We start from the raw sequence: 25,412 nt of genomic DNA on the forward strand, positions 1-25,412 counted from the left end.
TTTTTGATAAATTTATTTATTTATTTATTTATTTATTTATTTATTTATGGCTGAGTTGGGTCTTTGTTGCTGCATGCGGGCTTTCTCTAGTTATGGCGAGCAGGGGCTACTCTTCGTTGCAGTGCACAGCCTTCTCTTGATGCGGAGCACAGGCTCTAGGCGTGGGAGCTTCAGTAGTTGTGGCACGTGGGCTCAGTAGTTGTGGCTCGCAGGCTCTAGAGCGCAGGCTCAGTAGTTGTGGCGCACAGGCTTAGTTGCTCTGCGGCATGTGGGATCTTCCCGGACCAGGGCTCGAACCTGTGTCCCCTGCATTGGCAGGCAGATTCTTAACCACTGCGCCACCAGGGAAGCCCTCAGTCAATTTTTAAGTAACATATTGAACCATTAGTTTTAAATCTTTTATGTAGAAGCTTTACGAAGAATTATAATTATGAATAATGATTGATGTACAGGGAGAGATAACTAGCAGGAACTGTTAAAGAAAGGCCAGGCGTAGATGATATTTTGTGTGTGTTTTGTACTTCCTTTTTGCAGCAGATGCCATTTTTGGCATTTGACTTGATGGTGGAAGATACAGGGCTAGAAGGTTGAATTATCAAAACAGTTAAGTAGGGGCTTCCCTGGTGGCACAGTGGTTGAGAGTCCGCCTGCCGATGCAGGGGATGCGGGTTCGTGCCCCGGTCAGGGAAGATCCCACATGCCGCCGAGCGGCTGGGCCCGTGAGCCATGGCCGCTGAGCCTGCGCGTCCGGAGCCTGTGCTCCGCAACGGGAGAGGCCACAACAGTGAGAGGCCCGCGTACCGCAAAAGAAAAAAAAAAAACCAGTTAAGTAATTTGAGGATGTTACAGATGAGATGCAATTAAAATATTTCTTTAAAAAATGAAGTAAATAAGATAATTTTATGGATATGTTTGAAATTGAGTTATTTTTTAGAAAAACCATACTATAAAATGGACTTTTGTTTGAATGTCATCAAAACTTCCTCTCATCTTTTTAGAAAAATAACCACAGCTGATGTAAATGAAAAGAACCTCCTTAGTTGTTGCAAAAATCAGTGTCCTAAAGAGGTAAGATTTAATAGAAACTTTTACACTGTATTTCTTAGGCATTGTTTCTCTTTTATTGTTTGGTCATCCTATTCCAGGTCTTTTCTGGGCCCCTAGAAATGTGGGTACAGAAAGGGAAATGTGATTGATGTCTGTAGAAACGTATGGTTAGGGTAGAAGCACATCTCTATATGAAATTTGGGGATATTAGGACCAGGAATGACTGAAGATTTTTTTAAGCAGTTTTAAAGATAGCTTATGTACTTTATACAATAAATATTGACCTAATGTTTACCCACCTTAAAATATAAGTAGATCAAGAACCGTGTGTCTCATGGGCAATTGGACAGTAAATCCACAGTAGAAAAAACAGATCGTGTGTGTGTGTGTGTGTGTGTATATAAACTTTAAAGCTCATTATTATCTTGAATTAATTAATATAAAGCATTCATATATAAAGTTTTGCTTTTAGAGATTCTTGTGCTTGTATATGCATTGTATTTAAACTAATTTATCGAAAGTGGTTCAGAAAAATTGTTCAGAGTAAAAAGGTAAAAACTCACTGGTTGGTGATTTATCCCAGCAATGATTTGAGAAACTAAAGTAGTCTATCTCTCCTTGGCCAATTTAACAGTTAGGCTGTTCCTTTTTTGCTGTTGTCGGGTGTAGGGAAGTGACGGCTATTTGATTTGGGTGGACATTTATAAAGGAATTCTTTTGACTTATAGATGTACTAATAGCACCTCTTTTATTTTAATTCTTTGTCTTTATATACTTATCTAAGTGTTTCTCATCCTGTTTAGAATCGGAAGAGATGACAACAAAGTCTTAAATACAGTTTTGTCTCTTTGATTAAATAAAAAGAGAAGTCAATTCATGATATGCCTTTTTGTTTACAGTATTTCCTTTTAACTAAAACTTTGGACACTTTTTATGGAATACTGTTTAACAACTTGGAAATTGAACCTGCAATTTTTAAAGTTATGTAAGATTACAAAAAGGGAGACATTTCAAGCAATAAATGATTATTTTAATAATCCTGTCTTTGTTATATGAGTGAAACTAGAGGCATGGGATATTTCAAGTTTAATTTTCTGAATTCTTCAAATTCTAAGTTTTCCCTTGTTAAAATAAATTTTCTTCTGTCCAGATTAAAATTCCAGGCAATAAGTAGTTGAGAATGTTTTATTTTTAATCTGACACAGTATGAGGTTGCAGTTAGAAATAAAATTGAATTCAGGGATTGCTAATTTACAATTTAGCATTGCCTTGGCTATGATTCGTTTGTGATCCTGTTACGCCATTTAGTGGGACTGGAGATGAGTGGGCACTATTTATTTAAAAAATGTTTTCTCATGCTCATCATTTTTGGGATCTAGGCCATTCTGGAGCCCCTGGTATTGCTAGTGTCTCCTTGGGCTTTCTTGAAAAATGTATTCTTAGGTTGGGAACAATCCAAATGGCTGTTATGGTTTAGAACAGTCTAGGGGTGGACAGGTGAGTATTACTGTGGTTAATAGAACTCATTCTAGTTTATGTTCTCTTGACATTGATAAGACTACAGCAGTGGTTTTCAAACTCTAGTGTGCGTCAGAATCACTTCAAGCGCTTGTTAAAATAGCTTAATGGGCCCCACCCCAGAGTTTCTGATTTTGTGGGCCTGGAGTGGAGGCCCAGGAATTTGCATTTCTAATATGCTCTTATATAAGGGTGATACTATTGGTCTGGCACCACACTTTGAGAACCAGTATGCTATGGTATCAAGTCATACACTGGATCAACCAAGAACTATGTCTTTTTGAATCTGCCATAGATATCTTAGACTCGGAGTTACGGTATGGGATTATGACAAATTCTGATCCATTGATAAATTCCTGTTTGCTTTCTCCTCCCCTTTCCATACTGTAGATTTCTTGTGGGCAGGAACTATGTCATGTTTGTCTTTATATCCAGTCTCTGGTTCCCTGGTTGTACATATTAGGTAGTTGGTAAATGTATATTGAGTGTGAGTGTAAGTGTGAACTGTGGGAATGGCATAGGCATGTCCTTCCAGCTCCACTACTTCTTTGATATACACTCTATGTGACTATTGGACTGTTCAATTAGGTTTGAATTAAACTAAAAGGAAATATAAAGATATTAAGAACTGCACCTTTATTTAAATTGTGCCCCACATATACAATTCTACTTTTAAAAATTATTTCTGAATTTGGTTTTATCATTCCTATGCAAGCTTTTCTATTTTTCACTTGGGCAAATTGTTTAATGTCTCCGTATCTCAGATTGTTCATGTGTAAAATGGGGGCAATAGTAATACTCAGTTTAGAGTGCTGAATATTAAGTGAGTTAATAACATGTAAAGGTCTTAGTGTATGGTAAGTGCTATAGATGTGCTGGCTATGGTGATTATGGAATGGGTATTTATCCACAAATAATATTGATTTTCAAGCTTTCCTTAATTATTTTTAAAGAGAGCTTTTTAAATTTTTAAATTATTGGGATTAAAATGAAACATTTTGAACTAGACCGTGTTACTTATTGGTAAGCCATTTGGTATGACTTAACCAGACTGCTAGCAGAATGATATTAAGGGCTGAGTAGAGTAGAAGAAAACCATCTCACTATGAGTGGAAGGGGTAGGATATCTCATCTTTAAATGAATATCAAGGTTGAATGTTTTAGAAAAACCTCTGTTTTTTTTTTGTGAAATCTATAATGAAGATACAGTCACTATATATTATACATTCTAATCAACTTTCTTTGGGACTACTTTTCTGCTCTTTCAAAATATAACCTGGCTTTTGAGATAATACATACTTGCACATCTAACAGGGAAATGGTCATGTGATTTAATTTTTTTAATAATGAAATTATTACATACTCAACAGTACATAACACATATATGTACAGTTTAACAAATGGTTAAAAAGTGAACACCATGTAACTCCACCTAGGTCAAAAAATTTAGCGTTGCTACATCTCAGAAGTCTACCAAAGTTCCTTTCTTAGTGTAGTTCCCACTCTCTATTCTATGTTACCACCATTTGCCTTTTATAATAATTATTTCCTTGCTTTAATTTATAATTTTTACTGTAAATTAAAGTTTTTACTATGTGTATATCTGGAGGCAATATTGACTGTTTGCCTAATTTTATATTTAAAGTTCAAAAGTATGAACTTCTGTGACTTGCTTTGTTTGCTCTACATTGTGCTTGTCATTTTTATTACGTGTGGCTGTAGTCCATTTACTCCATAGTGAATATACTGTAGTTTATTTATTTTACTGTAGGTAGATAGGTAGAGTTGTTATACTGCTATGAATGTTCTTGTTTGTACGTTCTGGTATTATGTGTATAGATTTCTCTTTGTAGTGCAGTTGGTTGGTCATAGGGAATGTGTAATTTCAACTTAAAGTCATACTGATTTCCAAAATAATTATATGTAACCAGTACATTTTCCAGTTTACCATCAGGATTTTCTAGCTCCTTTTGTTTCATATCCTTAGCAATAGTTGGTATTGTCAAAATTTTAAAATTTTTGCCAATCTTATGGCATCTCATGATTTTAGTTTACATTTCCATGATTACTCATGAGTTTGAATACCTTTTCAGGACTAAGGGCATTACTTTGCCTGTGGGACATATATTGGACATGAGCACAGTACACTTCTGTATGAGTTTCAGTTCTCCTCCTTGCAATCTACAGAATAAGTTTGGCTAACTTATTGCAAAAACAAGATCTATTTGGAGGATATTGGGGGACAGTTCACAGATTCTGAAGGAAATGCTGTACAGCCAAATTTTGGGAAGGGCAGTATCTAGGCAGTCCCAAGGGGCTTGGCAGCAAGAGCTCAGGGGTCTCTGTAGCGAGATGACTGTGTTCAAGCCAGCACCTCTCCCTTTCAAGTTTTCACGTGGTCAGTAGAGAGAATCTGGCCCACCTGGGGTCCAGGGGCTCCCTTAACACAGGCAGCAACAAGCAGGGAACAGGGATGGGTAGCTTAGCTGTGGCCATGGCTCCTGGGGGAATTGTGGTGAATCTGGCAGCCATCCCAATTTATGTCTTCAGCTTCTACCAGCATTGGACGTGGAAGGCAAGGAGATTCATGGAATAATTGTCAAATGGGATGACAGGATCAAGTGAAGGATTTAGAGAAAAGAGATACATTTTGAAGGCAGAAGACCCAGCCAGAGAAAAGAGATACTTTCAAGATGTTGGTGAAATTGTGAAGAGTGAGCATGAGGTCTTTTAGGAGGAAGAAAGATAGAACATCTAGACTGATGGTTCTTAACCTTTCGTAAGTCCCAGCACATTGAAGAGATAGAACACTGATCAGTAAGAGACCACACTGTAGCCACGATTCTATTTAATTTCAGAAAGATTTTCACTTACTGATTCTGATATGCTTCCCTATTCACTTTCCACTTCAGAATCACTGATTGGAAGTTAAAGTAGTTAGTTAGTTTTAGAGAAGATGACTGATGTAATTACCTCCCAGATTAAGGAAGGAACAAGAGGTAGTAGAGACATATTTTGAGGGGGAAAAAGGATAGATGGTGAGCTAATGCCAAATGTTTGTCTTGTTTATGAAGTCAAGCTAGAGGCACTGGCAGGAATGAAGGTGAGAGTGAAGTGAAGGATACTTGAAGCAGCCACTCTGAGGCAGGTATTTGATAGTGAATAAATACTGAGCATGTTAAGCAGTATTGAGAGCCTAGTATTAGATGCAGAGAAAAGCAAAACTGAAGTGGCCCAGGAATGCTCATTCTAGCAGCACTGCACTATGCTAGGATTAGTGAAAATGCAGTGTGAGTGATCCAAATTTAGTTTTGGTATGAATGTCTCAGCTAAAAATTAAAGAAAAAGAAACCTAGTTGCATACTAGAGAGAGACTAAAGATGATGGGAAAGGATTCTGAATTTCTTAAAGTAGGTGGTAGAGTCAGTAGTTTGAAGGATCAATCTGGTGAATCATAAAGATTAGAATTCAGGATTCAGATGTTAATTGAGGTGTCCACTACTTTGAAATATCTTTGTTAATGAATATGAGAGACACAAAGAAATATAAGGCCATTGCCCTTAACTAACTTACAACAATAACCTTTATTATGATAGCTAAATATATTAAGCACATTTAATCCTCACAACAGCTTTATAAAGTTCCATTACTTTTCCCAGTTTTACATGTGAAGCACAGAAAAGTCAGGTGGCTTACCCAGGGACCCTTACCTAGTCAACAGAGAGTCTGGGGTTCAGTTCCAGGCAGTCTGATTTTGGAATTTAACCACTAACCAATGGGTATCTTTTATTTACACTCTGGTTAGAGAGACAGAAATCTATGAAGTGCTTAAAATTTTTTTTTTAAGTTCAAGATAATACAAGCAATGTCACAACAGTTTAGAAATAGATTTCTTGTGTTATTACTGTTATTGTTCAAATGTAGGCAAACTCATATCATGCTTTTATGATGATTTAAGCTGTGTGTCGAATTTTGCATAAGATTTGAATAGAAAGAAGGAGAGAACCCTTTCATCTGAAAGCTTGACTGGGATCAGAGGATATAGTAAATTATTAAAGTCAAGGAGCACATAGACATCCTGGCAGTTACTGAATTGGTTTGGCTGTCTGTTTAGTATGTTTTAGTACATAGTTGCAAGCCTTTTAGAATAAATGGCTAAGTAGTTGTTTCACAATACAGTGGCTTAAGGACAGGGAAATTTTCTTTCTTTCTCACATAACAGTACAAGGGAAGGTGGATGTGTCACAGTGCTCCACGTATAGATCCAGGGACCCAAGTTAGCAGGGCAGCTCTTCTCTCTTTGAGTCATGGGCCCCACTGTTGCTCTAGATATCCTCATTTCCAGCACATTGGGAGGGAAGAACATGGATGTGTACTCTTGAGAAGCTTTAAGGCACAAAAGCACTTATGCTTACATTCCATTGGCCAGAACTTAGTCACATGGCTCTAACTAGCCTTAAGAGTGATGTAAGATGTACTGTTAGAGTGGAACCAGGGAGAATATTGAGCATTTCTGGGAATTAAGGTAATTTATATCCAAAAGAAAAATGTTGAAAAATCAGCCAATTATCCAGGATTTATTGACCCTATTGTAATGGACTTTTTCTTAAAATAGTTGCTGGGGAAAGGGGAGGTAGAGTATGACTAAAATATAAATATATAAGTGTTTTATTTTGGTTTTATTTTAGCTTCCTTGTGGTCATAGATGCAAAGAAATGTGCCATCCTGGTGAATGTCCCTTTAATTGCAACCAAAAGGTGAAACTTAGATGTCCTTGTAAAAGAATTAAAAAGGTAAATATTTTAAGTTATTGAAAATTCTTTTCTGTGTACATTTTTGTTGGTTTTGTTGTTTTGTAGGGGGGTTTTTTTTGGCAGGGAGGGGGAGTCTGTATTTTGGTAGTTCTTTGACTTTATTTTTTTTGACTTAATTTTAAGGTCTTATTTCTTAGAATCTTTTTATTATTGGCATATCTATTTCTGCAAATGCTTATTTTAAAAATCAGCTTTGGGGCTTCCTAGGTGGCACAGTGGTTGAGAGTCCGCCTGCCGATGCAGGGGACACAGGTTCATTCCCCGGTCCGGGAGGATCCCACATGCCACAGAGCGGCTGGGCCCATGAGCCATGGCCGCTGAGCCTGCGTGTCCGGAGCCTGTGCTCTGCAATGGGAGAGGCCACAACAGTGAGAGGCCCGCGTACCACACACACACACAAAAAATCAGCTTTGTTTGGCAATTTAGTTTTCTGCAATTTAATAGTAAAAGAGGATTATTTTATATTGGAACTGAGTTCAGTGCCCTTTTTTGGATAGAATCAGTGTTTTCTAGATTTGAGGTCTTTGCACAAGATGCACAATGTGAATAATAAAGTAAGTTTCATGATTTAAGAAATGGTCTGAAATTAACCTTTGTTGCTCTTATTTATGATTTTTTTTTTTTTTTTTTTTTGGTGGTACGCGGGCCTCTCACTGTTGTGGCCCCTCCCGTTGCGGAGCACAGGCTCCGGACGCGCAGACCCAGCGGCCATGGCCCACGGGCCCAGCCGCCCCGCGGCACGTGGGATACTCCCGGACCGGGGCACGAACCCGTGTCCCCTGCATCGGCAGGCGGACTCTCAGCCACTGCGCCACCAGGGAAGCCTTTTACGACATTTTTTTACCATCAGTATTATGTTGTGAACATGTTGCCTTAAAAAGACCTCACACACAAGTAACCTTATAAAATTATACAATAACATTCAAATTTGGAGAGAGTTAATTTTAAGATAAAATACTGGTAATGAGGGAGTAAAAGGGCAAAAGCTAATGATTGGAAAGCTCAGTGGAAGCAAACTACATACCATTTAGCAAAACTTAGGATTGAAGAATCTCACTGAACTCTTAAAGGTCAGTTCTTTTCCTTGACTTTCCTGTTGACACTGTTGACTCCTTTGAAGATTTCTTCTTTCTTGACTTCTGATTTTCCCTTTCTCAGTTATAGTTGTAACGCCTTTTTTGCCTTCATATTCTTATGGTTGTTCCCTAAAGCTACTCTCCTTTCTCTTTCAATTCACTCATTTATTCATCCATTCAGCAAATATTTATTGAAAATGTTTTGCTTTTATTGAGGACCTTTGCTTTTCATTTACTTTTATAGCTCCTACTATATAATTTCCTGGATTCAGGTAACTTCTGAATTTAAATTTATAGGCCTGAGCTTTTCTGGAGTTGGATCCTTAAGTGTTAGATATTTAAATGGACCACCTTTATATGAAAATCAGTACTCAGTCAAATCACTTTTAGTCTGAAATGTCTCTCAAGTTTTCTCTGAAATCTCATCTTACTGTCTGAGTGCAGTTTGCCATCCATTAGAACTCTGACAGCAGATTATTCTTGGACTTTGAAAACAGCTTCATAACAGATTTCCTTGCCTCTAATTGTAATACTTCCAATCTAAGTTCGTCATGGTACTTCATCACTTGGGAAAAAATATGCACTTTATAAGGAAGGTGTACATATATAGAGACTTCGCATAAAGGGGGATCTGTGATATTACCTTTGCCTGCTTGTCCAGTCTCATCCCCTGGCAGTCATCTCTGTGAATCCATTACTTAAGTGCCCTAACACATCTGCTATTTCCCCTTTAATCTGTGGCCATATATTTGTTTTTTTCCTTTACTGCTCTGCTTACTAGAATCCTGTTAATACTCAGGGCAAACATTTCTTTGTTTAGGAAGGTTTTCCTTCCTCTTCCTCCTTTGGGAAGACTTAGGTGCTCCTTCCTCTTGGCTTTCTTTGTACTTTGTGCTGGGTTCATGACTAAGAGCTTTGTGATTCCAGGGACATGTGTAACCTTGTTTCCTCATCTGTAAAATAGTTTATACATAGGCTTATTGAAAGGAATGAAAGAGATAATGCTTATATAGCATTTAGTACAATGAATGCTATATTTAATAAATAGTAGCAGCTATTATTATTATTAGTTTAGCATTTACCATATTAATTTTTTCCTTGTTGTATCCCCTGTCCCTAATACAGTGCTTTTCATGTAACAGGTACTCTATAAGTACCTTTTGAATGAGAAAATATATGATGATCCTTCTTCCAGGCTGATAGACTTCATGTCCACAAACATGCAGTATTTATTTTTGTCTCTAATGTTTGTTCGTGTTATTTTTCCTTTGTCTGGACTGTCCTTGGATGACAAGGCTGTGTTTATCACCAACCTCAGCCAAAATTCTGTGCTACAAAGTGCTTCATTAAAGTATATGTACTTTGCTCAGGATTTGATGATCTCATTTCCTAACTCTGGTAGATTTGAACTAAAAAACTAGTGTCTGAGGGTGTGGTGGGAAAGGAGCAACTGGTACAGATAGGTACACTTAAAGCAAAAAAAATAAAATGGTTGAGAGAAAAATTTTTAGCTCTCCAGAAAACTCTAGAACTACACTGAGTTGGTAGCCACCAGCCGCATATGGCTATTTAAATTAGAATTTTAATGAATCAGCATTAAATAATATATGACATTCAGTTCCTCGATTTCAGCAGCCATGCTTTGAGTGCTCAGGCACCACGTGTGGTAAGTGCTACCCTTGTGAGTAGTGCACGTTTAGAACATTTCCATCATTTCAGAAAGCTGTGTTGGATGGCACTACTCTAGTACTCTAGTACCTCCCTGGAAGCTTTAGAAGAATAACAAGAAAAGATAAAAATGAAGAATAAAAATGAAATTGAAGCTAAGTTGGTAGTGGTGTTTAGTAAATGATTATTAAATGGATGGTTTTAATTTTATGGTATTCACTTTTTTTGCAGCTAAGAGTAGAGAATAATCACTGTTTGAACTAAGACATTTAATGCATGCAATCATATCATTATTAAGTATTAACATGTCTTAAATACTATGCATAATCTTAAGCTGCTAGAGAAATTTTGCTTTTTTATGGCATACAGTTACAACTTTGAGGGAAAATCTTTTAAAATCAAATTTTTAAAAACTTTATTTGTAGGAATTGCAGTGCAACAAAGTACGTGAAAATCAGATTTCCATAGAATGTGACATAACATGCAAGGAAATGAAGCGGAAAGCATCTGAGGTAATGTCAGGTTAAATGTCATTTTTAATGTGTTAGCGACCTTTCCCTACTTATTTTGTGCATTAATTTATGTGCTTATTATGAACAACTCGAAATCTCATCCTTTTTTGTTTTTGTGATAAAAGCCTAGTTTGTTGGCCTATTTTGAACCCTCAGGTGTGCTTTTTATGGTCTGGTGTGTACTAGATTTTTCCATCCTCTGTACCAGTTAGTGTATGTGCTCTGGAACATAGTTATTCATCTTAATGTTAGTGTAAGCCTCCTGAAAATTATGTTAAAATAATAGAAAAATAAGGTTTTGGGATTCTTTGCTGTTTGGGTTACTTCTAGCATCACTGTTTCTGTCCATCAACCCAATCAAGGAGTAGGCTCTTGGTTTTGTTTGAAACTAAGGATTCCCTTCCAGAGAGGGCATTTTAGGAAAATGGTCAATTTCAACTCTAGGCAAAGAGTGGTATTCAATAATTTATTTTAGAGTCTTAGTATGGTAACTTAAGAGAAAAAGTCCAGTTTTAAAAGTATTTCAGTTTACAGTGTTGTAACTGTTTGAATTGTGATCTAATATCTCTTATAGTTGTTAAGCTGAAATGTTTATATAAGGTATAAGAACCTACCTCCCCTTACTCCCTATCTGTTAGATAGTACCTTGGTAACACTTCTCGGTATATAACATTTACGTTTCTTTAAATAATTTTCAATTTAAAGCTCCCAGAAGTTGTTATGGGTTAGTGGAGCCTGGGAGGAAAGATGTTAAAATTCTATATAAAATTTGATGATTACAATGTTAATTTAGTTTTAAATGTCTATAAACAGATGAAAGAAGCAGAAGCCAAAGCTGCTCTTGAAGAGGAAAAACGAAGACAACAGGTAACTAAACAAAAAATACCCAAACTTCTGTCTCTTTGCATCATTGTTAGTTTTTATGCAAATACAAGATATGTGGAAACATACAAATTAGGATCTGGTGAGCTCAGTTCTGGACTGAAAATACAGTTCCTGTAAAACAAAAATTAGCTATTCACTTACTTCAGTCCAGGTATACTGAACCTCTGAAGAAGCATGGGACCTTGTGTGTTCACAGATATTTGGTGTATTCCCAATTTACTTCCTTGCCAGTTTCGCCCATTCGCAAGAGATAACTCCTCTTTTGGTTGAGGGGTGAGGGTCAGGGCATGGCAGCATCCAATTTAAGTCATCCTCTGCAGTGCATGTCTTCGCTCATCTAAAATTATTTGAGTTCTGTTTTACTGAGTTGTAGGTTATCTGTGACAAATAAGTGCTGTTTACTAACCAATACATTTGTTTTAATAATATATCCCCTTACTTACCCATTAGATTCTTTTTTTTTTTTTTTTTTTTTTTTAATGTGGTATGCGGGCCTCTCACTGTTGCGGCCTCTCCCGTTGCGGAGCACAGGCTCCGGACGCGCAGGCTCAGCGGCCATGGCTCACAGGCCCAGCCGCTCCGCGGCATGTGGGATCTTCCCAGACCAGGGCACGAACCCATGTCCCCTGCATTGGCAGGCAGACTCTCGACCACTGTGCCACCAGGGAAGCCCCCCATTAGTTTCTTGAATGCAGGATTTTTATCTGTTCTTTGTTATTACCTAGATAACAAGTACATTCCTGATATCCCGTTTGCTCAAATACTGTATTTATTGATCATACACTCCAAAGAGTGTCTTAACTTTGTAATAGTGACATGTAATTTTTTGTCAGTTTGCATTTTGAGATGCTTTATACTTATCAAGCAGTGCATATTGTATGCAAACTGTCGCCTTTATGAATGAAGAAATTGAAATTTGCATGACTTGAGAGAGGGCATTAAAAACAACTCAGGTAGCAAGGGTGGGATAAAATGACCTCTGGTGGGGCTTCCCTGGTGGCACAGTGGTTGGGAGTCCGCCTGCTGATGCGGGGGACGCGGGTTCGTGCCCCGGTCCGGGAGGATCCCGCATGCCACGGAGTGGCTGGGCCCGTGGGCCATGGCCGCTGGGCCTGCGCGTCCGGAGCCTGTGCTCCGCAACGGGAGAGGCCGCAGCAGTGAGAGGCCCGCGTACCGCAAAAAAAAAAAAAAAAAAAAAAATGACCTCTGGTGTTTTATGGTTCTATAAAGTTGGTTTGCCTAGTACCAAAAAATAAGTTATCAGAGCTAATACAGTAAAATATGGATCGACTAAAACCCTGGGAGATTAAATTATTAAGAATAGTTTAGGGTGTCCCTTCCTCCCCTTTTCATAAACAGTTGTGGGTAGAAATCTTAAACATATTCTCTATTTACTCACCTTTTAAACAGTGTATAGAAAATAATTTAAACCATGCTTGATGACTGTGAGTCATCATTAAAGCATTAGTTATTTTACTGTGTCAGTAGTTCTCAAGTTTGACTGCTTTTAATATATTTTGACCTTTTGCTGTATATCAACAACTACTTGAGAATATTCTGACATTTTGGTTCTTTGAAGAATGCCACTTTGTATTAAGTATATGTTAGGTCTTCTTCCGTGTGGTTTATGAGCAAAATCATGGATATGTTAACTGAAATTTCTGTTTCCTTTTAAATACACATTTACAGAAGCTTGCATGAATATTTCATATATATTTTAGTTAATAAGTATCCAGTTTTAGTTAATAACAATGACTGTAGTGTATCGTGTTATATTATCATGCATTAAAGTTTAATAAGTAAGTTCTTAACAGTAGACTGAAAATCTATACTTTATAATGAGTGTCATCTAGTTATCCTTTTCTAGAATGAGTTTTTTATATAATTCTACTTTCTAAAAGAGTCATTTTGATTTAAAGCATGAAGCATTTTTCCCCTGAAGAATTTTTACTCTGTGTTTTGGAATGTATTTGACAGAGAGGAATCAATTTCCAGCAGCTTTTTTCTCTTCACTCACTTGAATTTCTTCCATACAAGCCAGTAATGTTTATTACCAGCATTGTATAGAACTAGAATTATAGGTATCTTTATTCTAATGGGTCATCTGTTAGTACTTACTAGAAGCTCTATATTATAGAGCCCCATTAATTATAGGTTAATGGTGTTGATGTATAAAACTAATGTCTATCTTTTAAATCAGATGTTTCTGTATTTAGTATCAAAGGCAGGCCTTCAATCTGAAATCATCTCTTTCACTACTGCCTAGCTCCCTTTCTGCTTAGCTAAGTTCTGAATTTGTTGAATACAATCAGTATTGGAGAGATTTTTTTAAAAAAATCAAATCAATATGTTTATTATATACCATTACTATTAAAACATTTCCCAAATTTATTTTTATCTAAGTGGAAAATTTTAAATCAATTTGTGTATTGAATTTAATAAAAATGATACTGTTTTGATTTAGGCTGAACTGGAGGCTTTTGAAAACAGACTGAAGGGTCGTCGGAAGAAGAACAGGAAGAGAGATGAAGTGGCAGTTGAGCTAACGCTGTGGCAAAAATATAAATATTATCTCTTTCCAGTGTGTGCAGTTGTGGTTTTAGTGTTTGCATGGTACATAGCCCATGGTGTGGATTAAAAAATGTTTGATCTCTTAATATACCTCAGATTAGATTTCGATAAGTTGTTAAATTTGGAATATTAGAAAGTGAATGTTGTAGAACATGATATATATTCACATTCATCTCTCTATTCTCTTCCAGCGGTTGTTAGGACAGAATGTTAAGCTTCATCTTAATTAGCATACTAGAAGTGGCAATAGTAAAAGCATGACTGAAATTGTAAAATATTTCATAAGGCATAGCCAGTGGCAGGGTAACATGTTAGTTGTTCATTGTGCTTCCTTGTATTAACATAACTGTTTCATTTACTATTTAGAGCCATCTTTTTTTTTGGCAAAATTAAGATGAAACTGAGCCGTATGTGTAGTAAGAGGAATATTTCACAATGTTTTGGTTACTTATTAAAAGGTACTTTTCCTGATCGTGTAACTTTGTACTTTTTAAAATATATATATCCTCTAAAAGACCTCAAATTATAACATGAAGCTATATAATTAGACTTCAGAAATTGGTTTATTAGTGAGGAATTTTTATCAGTTATTGAAGTAAAATTTTAGGTAGTATGTCACTCAGAGGAAAATATAATTGTTTTCAAAAAATGCCAGGCTAGATTCCTCACATGTGGCTATGTCTTGTATAAGAAACTTTTAACTGAAGTTGACATGTTTTGTAAAACTTGTATGTGTTTTTTCAAAGTAATAATAAAAAGTAATAATAAAAGAAAAACTAATATATATGAGCAATATATGCTGAGCACAGGCTTAGGAGCTTTATGTACTTTATTCTCATTTCTTCTTACCACAATCGTATAAGTAGATTTTTTTCAGCTGGAAATAGTAAGTTCTTATGAAAACAAGCTGATAGAGAAATATCAGTAAGCCAAATCTGTTTGAATTGTAAGTCATTTTAAATGGTTTTGCTATTTAATTTTTGTATAATTAATGTTTTCATTAAAATTTTTCATACCAAATTTTTAATCTAGAATATTTACTATTTAAAATATTCAGGAACCTATAATTTTATCAAGGTATAAAACTCTAATGCTTGATGTAAAACATAGTAATTGATAGGTACTAAAAAGTGGTAGAAGTGGTAAAAGTACAAAGAAGGATTTTAAAATGTTGCTTTCTTTAACTCAATTTCTTTAATGTTATGTTCCTTAATCAAGTGTTAGCTGGTATCTAAAGTGGAAGGGCAGTCATTCCTCTTTATGCTATTTTTGTTTTAATTTTAGAATTCTTTTTTACCTTTCCCAGTGTTAGATTTACTGGGTTGGTGTTTCAGAAGCTCTAAACTAGAGCTGTTACACTCAAGTCATTACCTTACTGTACTCTAAAATGAATGTTAGGTGTCCATGTGGTAAGCTCTTTTCATGTATTTCAAAATCTTGGCCTAATAAACAAACCTGAAGCCTAGTTCATGCCTCTTTGTTGGGCTTGTGTTCTTGCTAAGTTTTCTTTCTGATTTGTGGGGAAGAATCTAGTGAGGGGAAGAGGGAGACTGAGTGAATGATAAATGAAGCAGTTTGCTGTTTTTTATTTGCTTGACTAGTAGCTCAGAGCTTAGTTAATTAACCCAAAGTTGCCCAACTGTTCATTCATTTATTCAATCAACATATGCCTTTACTGTGTGCCAGGAACCTTCTAGGTACTGGAGATAATGGTGATCCTTTCAGGGACCTGCTAAGGAGTGGAAGGGAGGGGGCAGGAAATAGATACACAATAAAATGAACGTGATCTCGTGTATGATAAGTGGTGTTAAAAATGAGAGAAATGTTACAGAAAGTGATGAAGGAGGGGGGTGAAAAGGCACTGGCTAGTTTAGATTGGGAAAGTCCCTCTGAGATGGGGATATTTGAAGATCTGAGGGAAGAGTCTGTGAGGGAGAGAAATCAGCGAGTACAAAGTCACTAAGTTGGGAGATGCTTGGCAGATCTGAGGAACAGACAGAAGGGCTGGTGTGGCTGGAGCTGAGTGAGTGACGGGGAGAGAGCACCCAGGGCCAGTTCACAGTGTGCTTGATAGACCATGCTGTGGAATTGGGGTTTATTTCTAGTTGCAGTGGGCAGCACTGGAAGGTTTTATGTGGGCAAGAGTTGTTGGTCATTGTTCTTTTAAGATAACTGTCTTCTGGCTGCTGTGTGGAGAGAAGACTCTAAGGAATCAAGGGTAAAAGCAGGGAGGGAGATGAGCAGGAGGCAGCCCAGGGTGGAGGTGCTGGTGGTGCTTCGACTCAGTGATTCGGGCCTGCAGTTCCCTCGGTTCCCCACTGCCCTGAAGGAGTGGCCTGAGGACGCTGCGGAAACTGCTGCACAATGAGTGGAGTGGGGAGGAAATAAATAATTTCTTTAAGGTCAAAATGAAATGAAATTTTGTTTAAATACTTAACGTTAATTTGTTCTGAGGGAAATAAAGCGGTACATGTTGACCTTTTTGCTTCAATCTAAGCCAATTAGAGAAGGAATGGAAGAGTTACCAAATAGCCACTCACAATGACATAGACAAAAATGTGAATGTGATGGCCTTATTTTCCTATTTACTGTGTCATTATAAAAGTTTATTAGCTTACTGTTTGAAATTTGTGGAATATATATATTGAAATCTTTTAGTATTTTTCGGTTTAAACACTTTTAGGGATTGACCAACACCTAAGTGCTTGTATTTCAATTAATTTCACTATTCAAGTCTAAATTAAAATCAAATAATTTCAAATAAATTGGTGTAATCTTTGCTGAAATTGCCAAAGGAACTTTACTGAAGCAAAACATTGAAGTGTTTGCTTTTTGCAAAGAAGTCTGATGCTTGAACTTCATGGCTATGAATGTTAAAATTTTTAAAAAGAGATAAGTATTTGTGTTAGTGTTTATAGATGACCTATAAAAAATTTGGGCTCTTTGTGTTATTTCAGATGACCCAGGGGACTCCTCCGGCGGCTAGGTTTGTCCATCCCTGGGTACTGGGAAGTGAGACAGAAGTCTGAGCTCTAGAGCTAGAGCTGATGTAAGGTAGCTGTATCTCTTTGGTCTGTGGAAGCTGCCTCTTTATTCAGTGACAGTGATTAGACCACTGTCTAAGCCTTAGACCTTAGGGTTTACCTCTGAGGTTAGCAAGCTTCATAGAAGGAGGGAAAAGCAGAGTACTGGTTACTACGTCCTAGAAGAGATGAGAATTTGGCAGGAGTGGAGCTGGGAACCCCTCTGCTTTCCAGAAACTCTTAAGTGTGTCCATTCTGGGAAACCCTTTTCACATGTTTCAGAATCTTGGTCTGTTGAGCAAGTTTAGGTCTGTTGTTTGCTGATCTGCTGTTCTTGCTAAGTTTTATTTTTATTTTTTTTGCTGTACGCGGGCCTCTCACTGCTGTGGCCTCTCCCGTTGCGGAGCACAGGCTCCGGACACACAGGCTCCGCGGCCATGGCTCACGGGCCCAGCCGCTCCGCGGCATGTGGGATCTTCCGGGATCGGGGCACGAACCCGTGTCCCCTGCATCGGCAGGCGGACTCTCAACCACTGCGCCACCATGGAAGCCCTCTTGCTAAGTTTTATTTGCAGTTAATTCAAGGGCATGTATTTCAGTGGTGCTGTGAAGAATTACCCATATACAGCCTAAAATTCCACAATCCAGATTTATTCGAGTTAAAACGCCTCTAGGGAGACATTCCCTAATAACCACACTCATCTGGTGTTCTCTATCTTCATACAATATTTTTTCCTCATAGCGCTACATAGGACCTAACGCTGTATTCTATATTTGTTTATTATCTGTCTCCTTCACTAGAAGGAAAGCTCCATGAGGGCAGGGGTGCAGTTTTGTTTAACTGCTGTAACTCCAGAGTGGGGAACCATGCTGAGCCACATAGCAGATGCTGGTATTAGTTTCCTTGGGCTACTGTGACAAATTATCACAAAGAAAGTGGCTTGAAGCAACAGAAATTTATTCTGTCACAGTTCAGGAGGCCAGATGTCCAAAATCATAGTGTCAGCAGGGTTGGTTCCTTTTGGAGACTCAGAGAAGGAAACCGTTCCATGCCTCTCTCTTAGCTTCTGGTTTTGGGCGTCAATCCTTGGCGTTTCTTGGTTCGTAGATACGTCACTCCAGTGTTGCCTCCATTTCCACTTGGCCGCCTTCTCCGTGTCTGTATGTGTCCTTTTTTGTCTCTTAGGAGAACACCCTCCATAGTTAAGGTCCACCCTACTCCAGTATAATCTCATTTTGCCTAATTACACCGGCAAAGACCCTCTTTCCAAATAAGGAAAGTTACATATTTAGTTTCGGTTGGACATTAATTTTGGGGAGGGACACGATTCAACCCACTGCAGTGCTCAATAAATATTTGATGGATGAATGAGTGAATTCACAGTGTCATTCTAGGCCATAAGCTTTTGGGGCATATTCCATTACTGTCTTAATAATTGTACTACAGGAGGTAGGGCTTAAGAGGTCAGTCTAGTTCCAGATTGCTTGGGCTCCAATTCTGGTTCTACCCTTTTCTAGTTGTGAGATCTTGGGCAATTATTTAACTTTTGTAAGATGTACTTTCCTCCTCATCTGTAAAATAGAAAGAAGGAGAAATAATAGTGTTCAGTAAGTGTTAGCTATTATTATGTGTCTACAACTATTTTAAAGCACTTTTTATATTTACTTAACCCCCATGACAGCCTATGCAGCGGGGCTATTATTATTCTCATTTTACATCAAAGGAAACTAGGTTTGTTTCAAGAATTAAAAACAAAAAATATACATGTCACTTTGTGAAGTGCCTGGCACATAGCACTTAGAAATTCTTAGCTATAATAATACGGATAAATGTGACTTAACATCATAACTTCTCTTACGAATTGATTCACAGGTCAGAAAAACAAATTGTAAACTGGGGCACCTTAGTTTTTGCTCACGTGGTCATTGTCATTGAGGGGGTATTATCCCTAGGAAGACTAGGCTGGATGTGGGCTGTCAAATGGCAGCCCTGGAGGTTGGGGGGAACTAGCACTAGGTGTGTGAGGGTGCTAGAAATAAAATTCCTTTGAAACTTTTTATGGGCTGGCTCTTATTACTTCTCCCAGTGACTAGTATATTAGAGTAAGAGATTGATGACCCAGAAATATTATATACAGCAAACAGAATGTCTGCACGGCCTACTTTTATCATATACAGAATGTTTCAGTGTGCTGGAATATATTACTTCAGATATGGGCACGTTGTTTTCCCTTCTTAGTTTAAGTAAACTCTCCTTCCCTGCAATAGGTAATTGTCCAATTTGCCTGTTTCTTGCTCTGTTCTTTAATATATATATTTTTTATTTTAAAGGCTTCGCATCTTTAGATCTCAGCTAAAAATATCACATTCTGACTCCCTGAAGTATAGTCCTATAGTACTTGTAAGTATTTTTCCATAGTTTACATATTTGTGTTTGTTTAATGTATTTATTTATCTTTAAATTATTTATTTATTTAGTCTGCACCGGGTCTTTGTTGTGGCATGCGGACTTCTTAGTTACGGCATGCATGTGGGATCTAGTTCCCTGACTAGGGATTGAACCCGGGTCCCCTGCATTGGGAGCGAGGAGTCTTACCCACTGGACCACCAGGGAAGTCCCAGTTTAATGTTTTCATTATGCCAGGAAGTTCTGTGAGGGCAGGAACTCAATTTTGTTCATCTGGCAGCTAATAAATCCTAGATGAGTGTTAAGCCGTGGGATAGCATATCTATTTTAGCCATGCTTTCCTCTTTTCCTGGGATGCTGGCTGCTTCTCTAAGATATCTCTTTCTTTTTCTCAAATTGCCATTATTTGTAGTATTAAGCACTAAACTTGGTCTGTACATGAAATGTGACTAAAGTTTAATCTGTAAAATCACCCTTTCCAGAAGTATACTCACTACCTTTAAGTTAATTTTCCCATAAATCTCATTAAGGTTTATGTTTTTTCTTTTAAACCATCTAATTAGTTAGATATATGTTTGAAATACTGGACAATAGAAATTTCAAAAGGCCATAAATGTTTCTTTTTGTAAAATGAAATGTAAGAAACTAGATGATGGTTGTCACTTTAAGTTGAAAAGCAAATGTGGCAAATTTTTTTTTTCCATTTTTTTTATTAGTTTCTGCTTTATAACAAAGTGAATCAGTCATACATATACATCTGTTCCCACATCCCCTCCCTCATGCATCTCCCTCCCTCCCACCCTCCCCATCCCTCCCCTCCAGGCAGTCACAAAGCACCGAGCTGATCTCCCTGTGCTCTGCGGCTGCTTCCCACTATCTATCTAGCCTACGTTTGGTAGTGTATATATGTCCATGCCTCTCTTTCGCTTTGTCACAGCTTACCCTTCCCCCTCCCCATATCCTCAAGTCCATTCTCAAGTAGGTCTGTGTCTTTATTCCCGTTTTACCCCTAGGTTCTTCATGACATTTTTTTTTCTTATATTCCATATATATGTGTTAGCATACGGTATTTGTCTTTCTCTTTCTGACTTACTTCACTCTGTATGACAGACTCTAGGTCTATCCACCTCATTACAAATAGCTCAGTTTCGTTTCTTTTTATGGCTGAGTAATATTCCATTGTATATGTGTGCCACATCTTCTTTATCCATTCATCCGATGATGGACACTTAGGTTGTTTCCAGCTCCGGGCTATTGTGAATAGAGCTGCAATGAACATTTTGGTACATGTCTCTTTTTGAATTATGGTTTTCTCAGGGTATATGCCTAGTAGTGGGATTGCTGGATCATATGGTAGTTCTATTTTTAGTTTTTTAAGGAACCTCCATACTGTTCTCCATAGTGGCTGTACCAATTCACATTCCCACCAGCAGTGCAAGAGTGTTCCCTTTTCTCCACACCCTCTCCAGCATTTATTGTTTCTAGATTTCTTGATGATGGCCATTCTGACTGGTGTGAGATGATATCTCATTGTAGTTTTGATTTGCATTTCTCTAATGATTAATGATGTTGAGCATTCTTTCATGTGTTTGTTGGCAGTCTGTATATCTTCTTTGGAGAAATGCCTATTTAAGTCTTCTGCCCATTTTTGGATTGGGTTGTTTGTTTTTTTGCTATTGAGCTGCATGAGCTGTTTATAAATTTTGGAGATTAATCCTTTGTCAGTTGCTTCATTTGCAAATATTTTCTCCCATTCTGAGGGTTGTCTTTTGGTCTTGTTTATGGTTTCCTTTGCTGTGCAAAAGCTTTGAAGTTTCATTAGGTCCCATGTGTTTATCTTTGTTTTTATTTCCATTTCTCTAGGAGGTGGGTCCAAAAGGATCTTGCTGTGATTTATGTCATAGAGTGTTCTACCTATGTTTTCCTCTAAGAGTTTGATAGTTTCTGGCCTTACATTTAAGTCTTTAATCCATTTTGAGCTTATTTTTGTGTATGGTGTTAGGGAATGATCTAATCTCATACTTTTACATGTCCCTGTCCAGTTTTCCCAGCACCACTTATTGAAGAGGCTGTCCTTTCTCCACTGTACATTCCTGCCTCCTTTATCAAAGATAAGTTGGCCATATGTGCGTGGGTTTATCTCTGGGCTTTCTATCCTGATCCACTGATCTATCTTTCTGTTTTTATGCCAGTACCACACTGTCTTAATTACTGTAGCTTTGTAGTATAGTCTGAAGTCAGGGAGCCTGATTCCTCCAGCTCCTTTTTTCGTTCTCAAGATTGCTTTGGCTATTCGGGGTCTTTTGTTTTTCCAAACAAATTTTGAAATTTTTTGTTCTAGTTCTGTGAAAAATGCCAGTGGTAGTTTGATAGGGATTGCATTGAATCTGTAGATTGCTTTGGGTAGTAGAGTCATTTTCACAATATTGATTCTTCCAATGGCAAATTTTTTAAAAAGGAATAATTCAAATAGGTCATTGAAGATTACTGTGAGCCCTTTGCATATTCAAATTAGTTCACACATGTTATGAGATTTCTAGCATTTGTTATGATTCCTTACATTATAGAAGTCTGTTACAAAGAATATAAAAATAGCTGTTTGCCCTCATGCAAAGACTACCTCAAATATTTACTCTGATGCCATTGGTGCCTAGAACTGGTTGGGTTTTCTTGCTAAAAGGAAGTTTAAAGAATGCTGTTTTACCAGTGCAATCAGCTTTAGCTCTCTGAAGAACAGTACTGTATAGTAGTGAAAGAGAAGACTTATTTACCCTAGCTATCTCAAATTCACTGATTTAGCTGCTTAAATTTCACAGTTCCTTTAACACCTCCACTAGAGGGCAGAAAGTGGAAGAGAAAGGAGGTGAATAGCAATTCATACTTGGCTTCAGAATGCCTGTAGAAACCTTGAGGATTGAATCCAACCCTTGTTTTACAGACTGAGTTTACTGGCCCAGAAAGACTAGGGGATTTGCTCAAGGTAGAGTTGGCAGACAAATCGCCTAGACTCTTGATTTTCAGACTGGTGTCCCTGTGGTGATGACAATGACGTGTGATGAGGCAGTATCTTAGAAGAACACAGTCCTGAAATTACATGTCTGCAGAATCCCAGCTCAGCACTTGCTAGCTGTGTAAACTTAAAACTTAGGCTGGTTACTTCAACTCCCTATTTCAACTATTGTACTATGCACTTGAAATATTTTCTTTCTCACTTCACTTCAGAAACAAAATACCGATTTCCCCCCCAATTTTACAAGTTCTACCCCCCTCCCCCAGCTATAATATTCAAGGAACAAGTGCCTGATACATATTTTGTTGACTATGCATAGCCTCTGCCAGAATAATGGAGATGGATTTATTCAATAACCTCGAGTGATTTTTAAAAATTTTCCTTAGATCTTGACTAAAGTTGGATTAAAAAATATATATTTCTAAGAGAAACTCAAGTGTAGTCATTTTCTGCCAAACATACGGCAACTTGGGCTTCAAATGGTAGTCTCTACCATTGTAAATACCTGCAGTGCCTCCTTGACGCTGCCTGAGGAATAGGGGCTGCTGGTGAGTGACAGAAAGGCACAGAGTTGTTGGCCTCTAGGATTCAGCCTGTGATTGCTCTCCGCAGGAAATCGCTGCTAGGTTTATGGAAGCAGGCTCAGGTTCACTCCCGGGTCCCTGCAGCCTCAGCAAAGTCTCAGGCACTCTTGCAAAGCAGTTTCTTCCCTAAACAGAGAAGCTAGTTTCCATTTGCCTAAAGCAAATAATGCTCTCCCTAGAAATGTAAATCTTTGTTGAGATAACAATCTTGCCCTTTAATTGCCAGTGCCTGCAGTTATTCTCATTTTTACTTGGCTACGCCCTGGCCAAAAGAGAATGGTCTAGGATGTGATGAGATTTGGGAGAGCCGAGAAGTTACTCCTTTGCTCCCAATTACTCAGTCTCCCACAGCCCAAACGCTCAGGTCTTGTCCTCTTCGTGCTGCCGTCGCGGGGCGTAAGTTTGGGGGTGTGCATGGGTGGGGGGACCCGCAGTCCTCTTGGCTTCCCTTCTGCCCCTGAAGAATAACTTCTTTGAACGCAAAGAGGTGGGGTTGTAGAGGATCTGTCATTAAGGGTTCTTATGGGTGGGACCCAGAGACGGGAGTGAAGGGAGGTGGGATCTGTCGAGCAGACAAAATGTGGAGCCCCTGTCCCTTGAAGTTCAACTTGTCTCTTCCTGAGCGAGAGGCAAGGCATCCGTAGTGCCTCTCCCAGGGCCACGCAGAGGAGAGAAAAGCGACCAGGATAAGAGCGGACGGAGGAAAAAGCGAGACATGTTTTCCACGAAACAGTCTCCCGCCCGCGCTCCGGAAGAGCGCTACCGCCCTGCCGGGGCCCCGGAGCAGGTAAGATCCACGAACCGCGCTCTGCCGCCGAACAGGTCGCATGACCTCTCGGTCCGGATGAATTCAGAGTCAATCCCTCCCGTCCCGCCCCCTCCTCCCCTCGGTGCCACCTTCTTGCCCTGCCGTCGGTGAGCTTCGGCTGTCCCAGCGCCACGCTAAGCGCCCTGTAACCATTCCTCGGGCGCACGGCCGTCCATCCCGGTCGCCCAGCGTCCGGGACCCTCCCAGGGTCATGGGTAGGGTTTCCTTTAACGCTCGGGTCGGGTCGGTCCGGAGACCACGCTCTCCTTGCCAGAGGCGCTAACGCGTCCCCTGCAGGGGCGCCCTCCACGCATCAAGTGGACTCGGCGGCGCCCGGGCGCCTGAGGAGGCTGCTGAGGGAGCCGTCGGAACCAGCCCCTCGGGGGTCCGCGGCTTCTTTTCTGCGCCGACGCCCGGCATCTGGAAGGACCGCGCAGCCTCGCTTGCCCCAGACGTAAGCCTCCCTTCCCGGCCGCGCACGCCTGGGTCTTCATCCCTCTTAGAGCCCGGACTCGCGCCCGGTTCCCCTGCAACCAGCGGTGCCGGTTATCCTTGTACCATCTGAACGCGGCCCCTTGCAGGGTGCTGGGAACTCCTGCGTACCCTGCGCGCAAACTTCGTCTGCGGCGAGTACGCGCCCCGGGCACACCGGCCACCGGCCGCCATGGGGGTGGGGGGGCGGGGCTGGGGTAGGGGCTGCGGGTTCGAGCTACTCCGGGTTTGGAGGGCTCCGATCCTGTCCTGGGAAGGGACAACGTTGCCCCTGGTTCGAGAGAGGAAAGGTAGGGAAGAGCATCACGGCAGGTCCTCACTGGCCTGAGCCCCCAGGAACCGGGTCTCTTTTGGGCGCTGCCTTCCTTCTTCGGTGTCAGGAGGGTCCCGGAATCCATTCGCTGCGGCGTGGTCCCAGCTGCGCGGAGCCGGGGACCAGGGACCGCTCTCGGGGCAGGGACGCAGGGCTGCGCTTGTGGGAGGAAGGTGGTGTTGGGTCGGATCCTGCCGGGATTCCTCCCCAGCTCTCGTGGCGAGCTCGCCACTCCGGGTGCCACCCGCTCGGGGCCGGTGGATGGCGGTGTAGGCGCTTTTTGCACTGCTTGTCATTCCCGGACCGAGCCCTGCGCGCTCAGAGCTGCGAGCTCATCAGGGAAGCGGCCCGGCTGGGCGTTCCCAGGGAAGCTGTCCCGGCAATTCGTAAAGTAGAGCTTTCCTTCCGCGGGAGACTTCTGAGAACAATGCACTACAAAGACGAGCTCACTCTTGAATAAGACCGCGACGACTTCTCTGTGTCTATCTGTAGTTTGTAGTCTCCCCTCGCCCCCCACCCCCTTGGTAAAGTATTCAATAATTTACTGATGGAATCAAAACTCTGCAAAGGAATGCCGGCTGCTACCAGAAAGGGAGCGAAGTCAGGACTTAGTGGTGATCATTCTCCAAAGACACACGTTTTAGCTGAAGGTGTTGAAATTAAAGATGTCGCAACACATTAATT

The 25,412-nt window shown here is 39.6% G+C and overlaps 1 protein-coding gene across 6 annotated transcripts in view; it reads left to right on the forward strand.

The window, feature by feature from the left end:
- The window catches only part of NFXL1 (nuclear transcription factor, X-box binding like 1), a 55,411-nt gene extending 40,386 nt beyond the window's left edge, over positions 1–15,025 (forward strand). For all 6 annotated transcript variants that reach the window (XM_060091216.1, XM_060091225.1, XM_060091198.1 and 3 more), the window contains 5 exons: positions 999–1,068; positions 7,254–7,358; positions 10,549–10,635; positions 11,449–11,502; positions 13,985–15,025. In XM_060091216.1, the coding sequence (XP_059947199.1) occupies positions 999–1,068; positions 7,254–7,358; positions 10,549–10,635; positions 11,449–11,502; positions 13,985–14,158 (490 nt within the window). In that variant the 3' untranslated portion in view covers positions 14,159–15,025. The remainder of the gene's footprint in view (positions 1–998; positions 1,069–7,253; positions 7,359–10,548; positions 10,636–11,448; positions 11,503–13,984) is intronic.
- The last annotated feature ends 10,387 nt before the right edge of the window (positions 15,026–25,412 follow it).

This window comes from Mesoplodon densirostris, chromosome 1 (assembly GCF_025265405.1).
Source record: "Mesoplodon densirostris isolate mMesDen1 chromosome 1, mMesDen1 primary haplotype, whole genome shotgun sequence".
Classification (NCBI taxonomy): domain Eukaryota; kingdom Metazoa; phylum Chordata; class Mammalia; order Artiodactyla; family Ziphiidae; genus Mesoplodon; species Mesoplodon densirostris.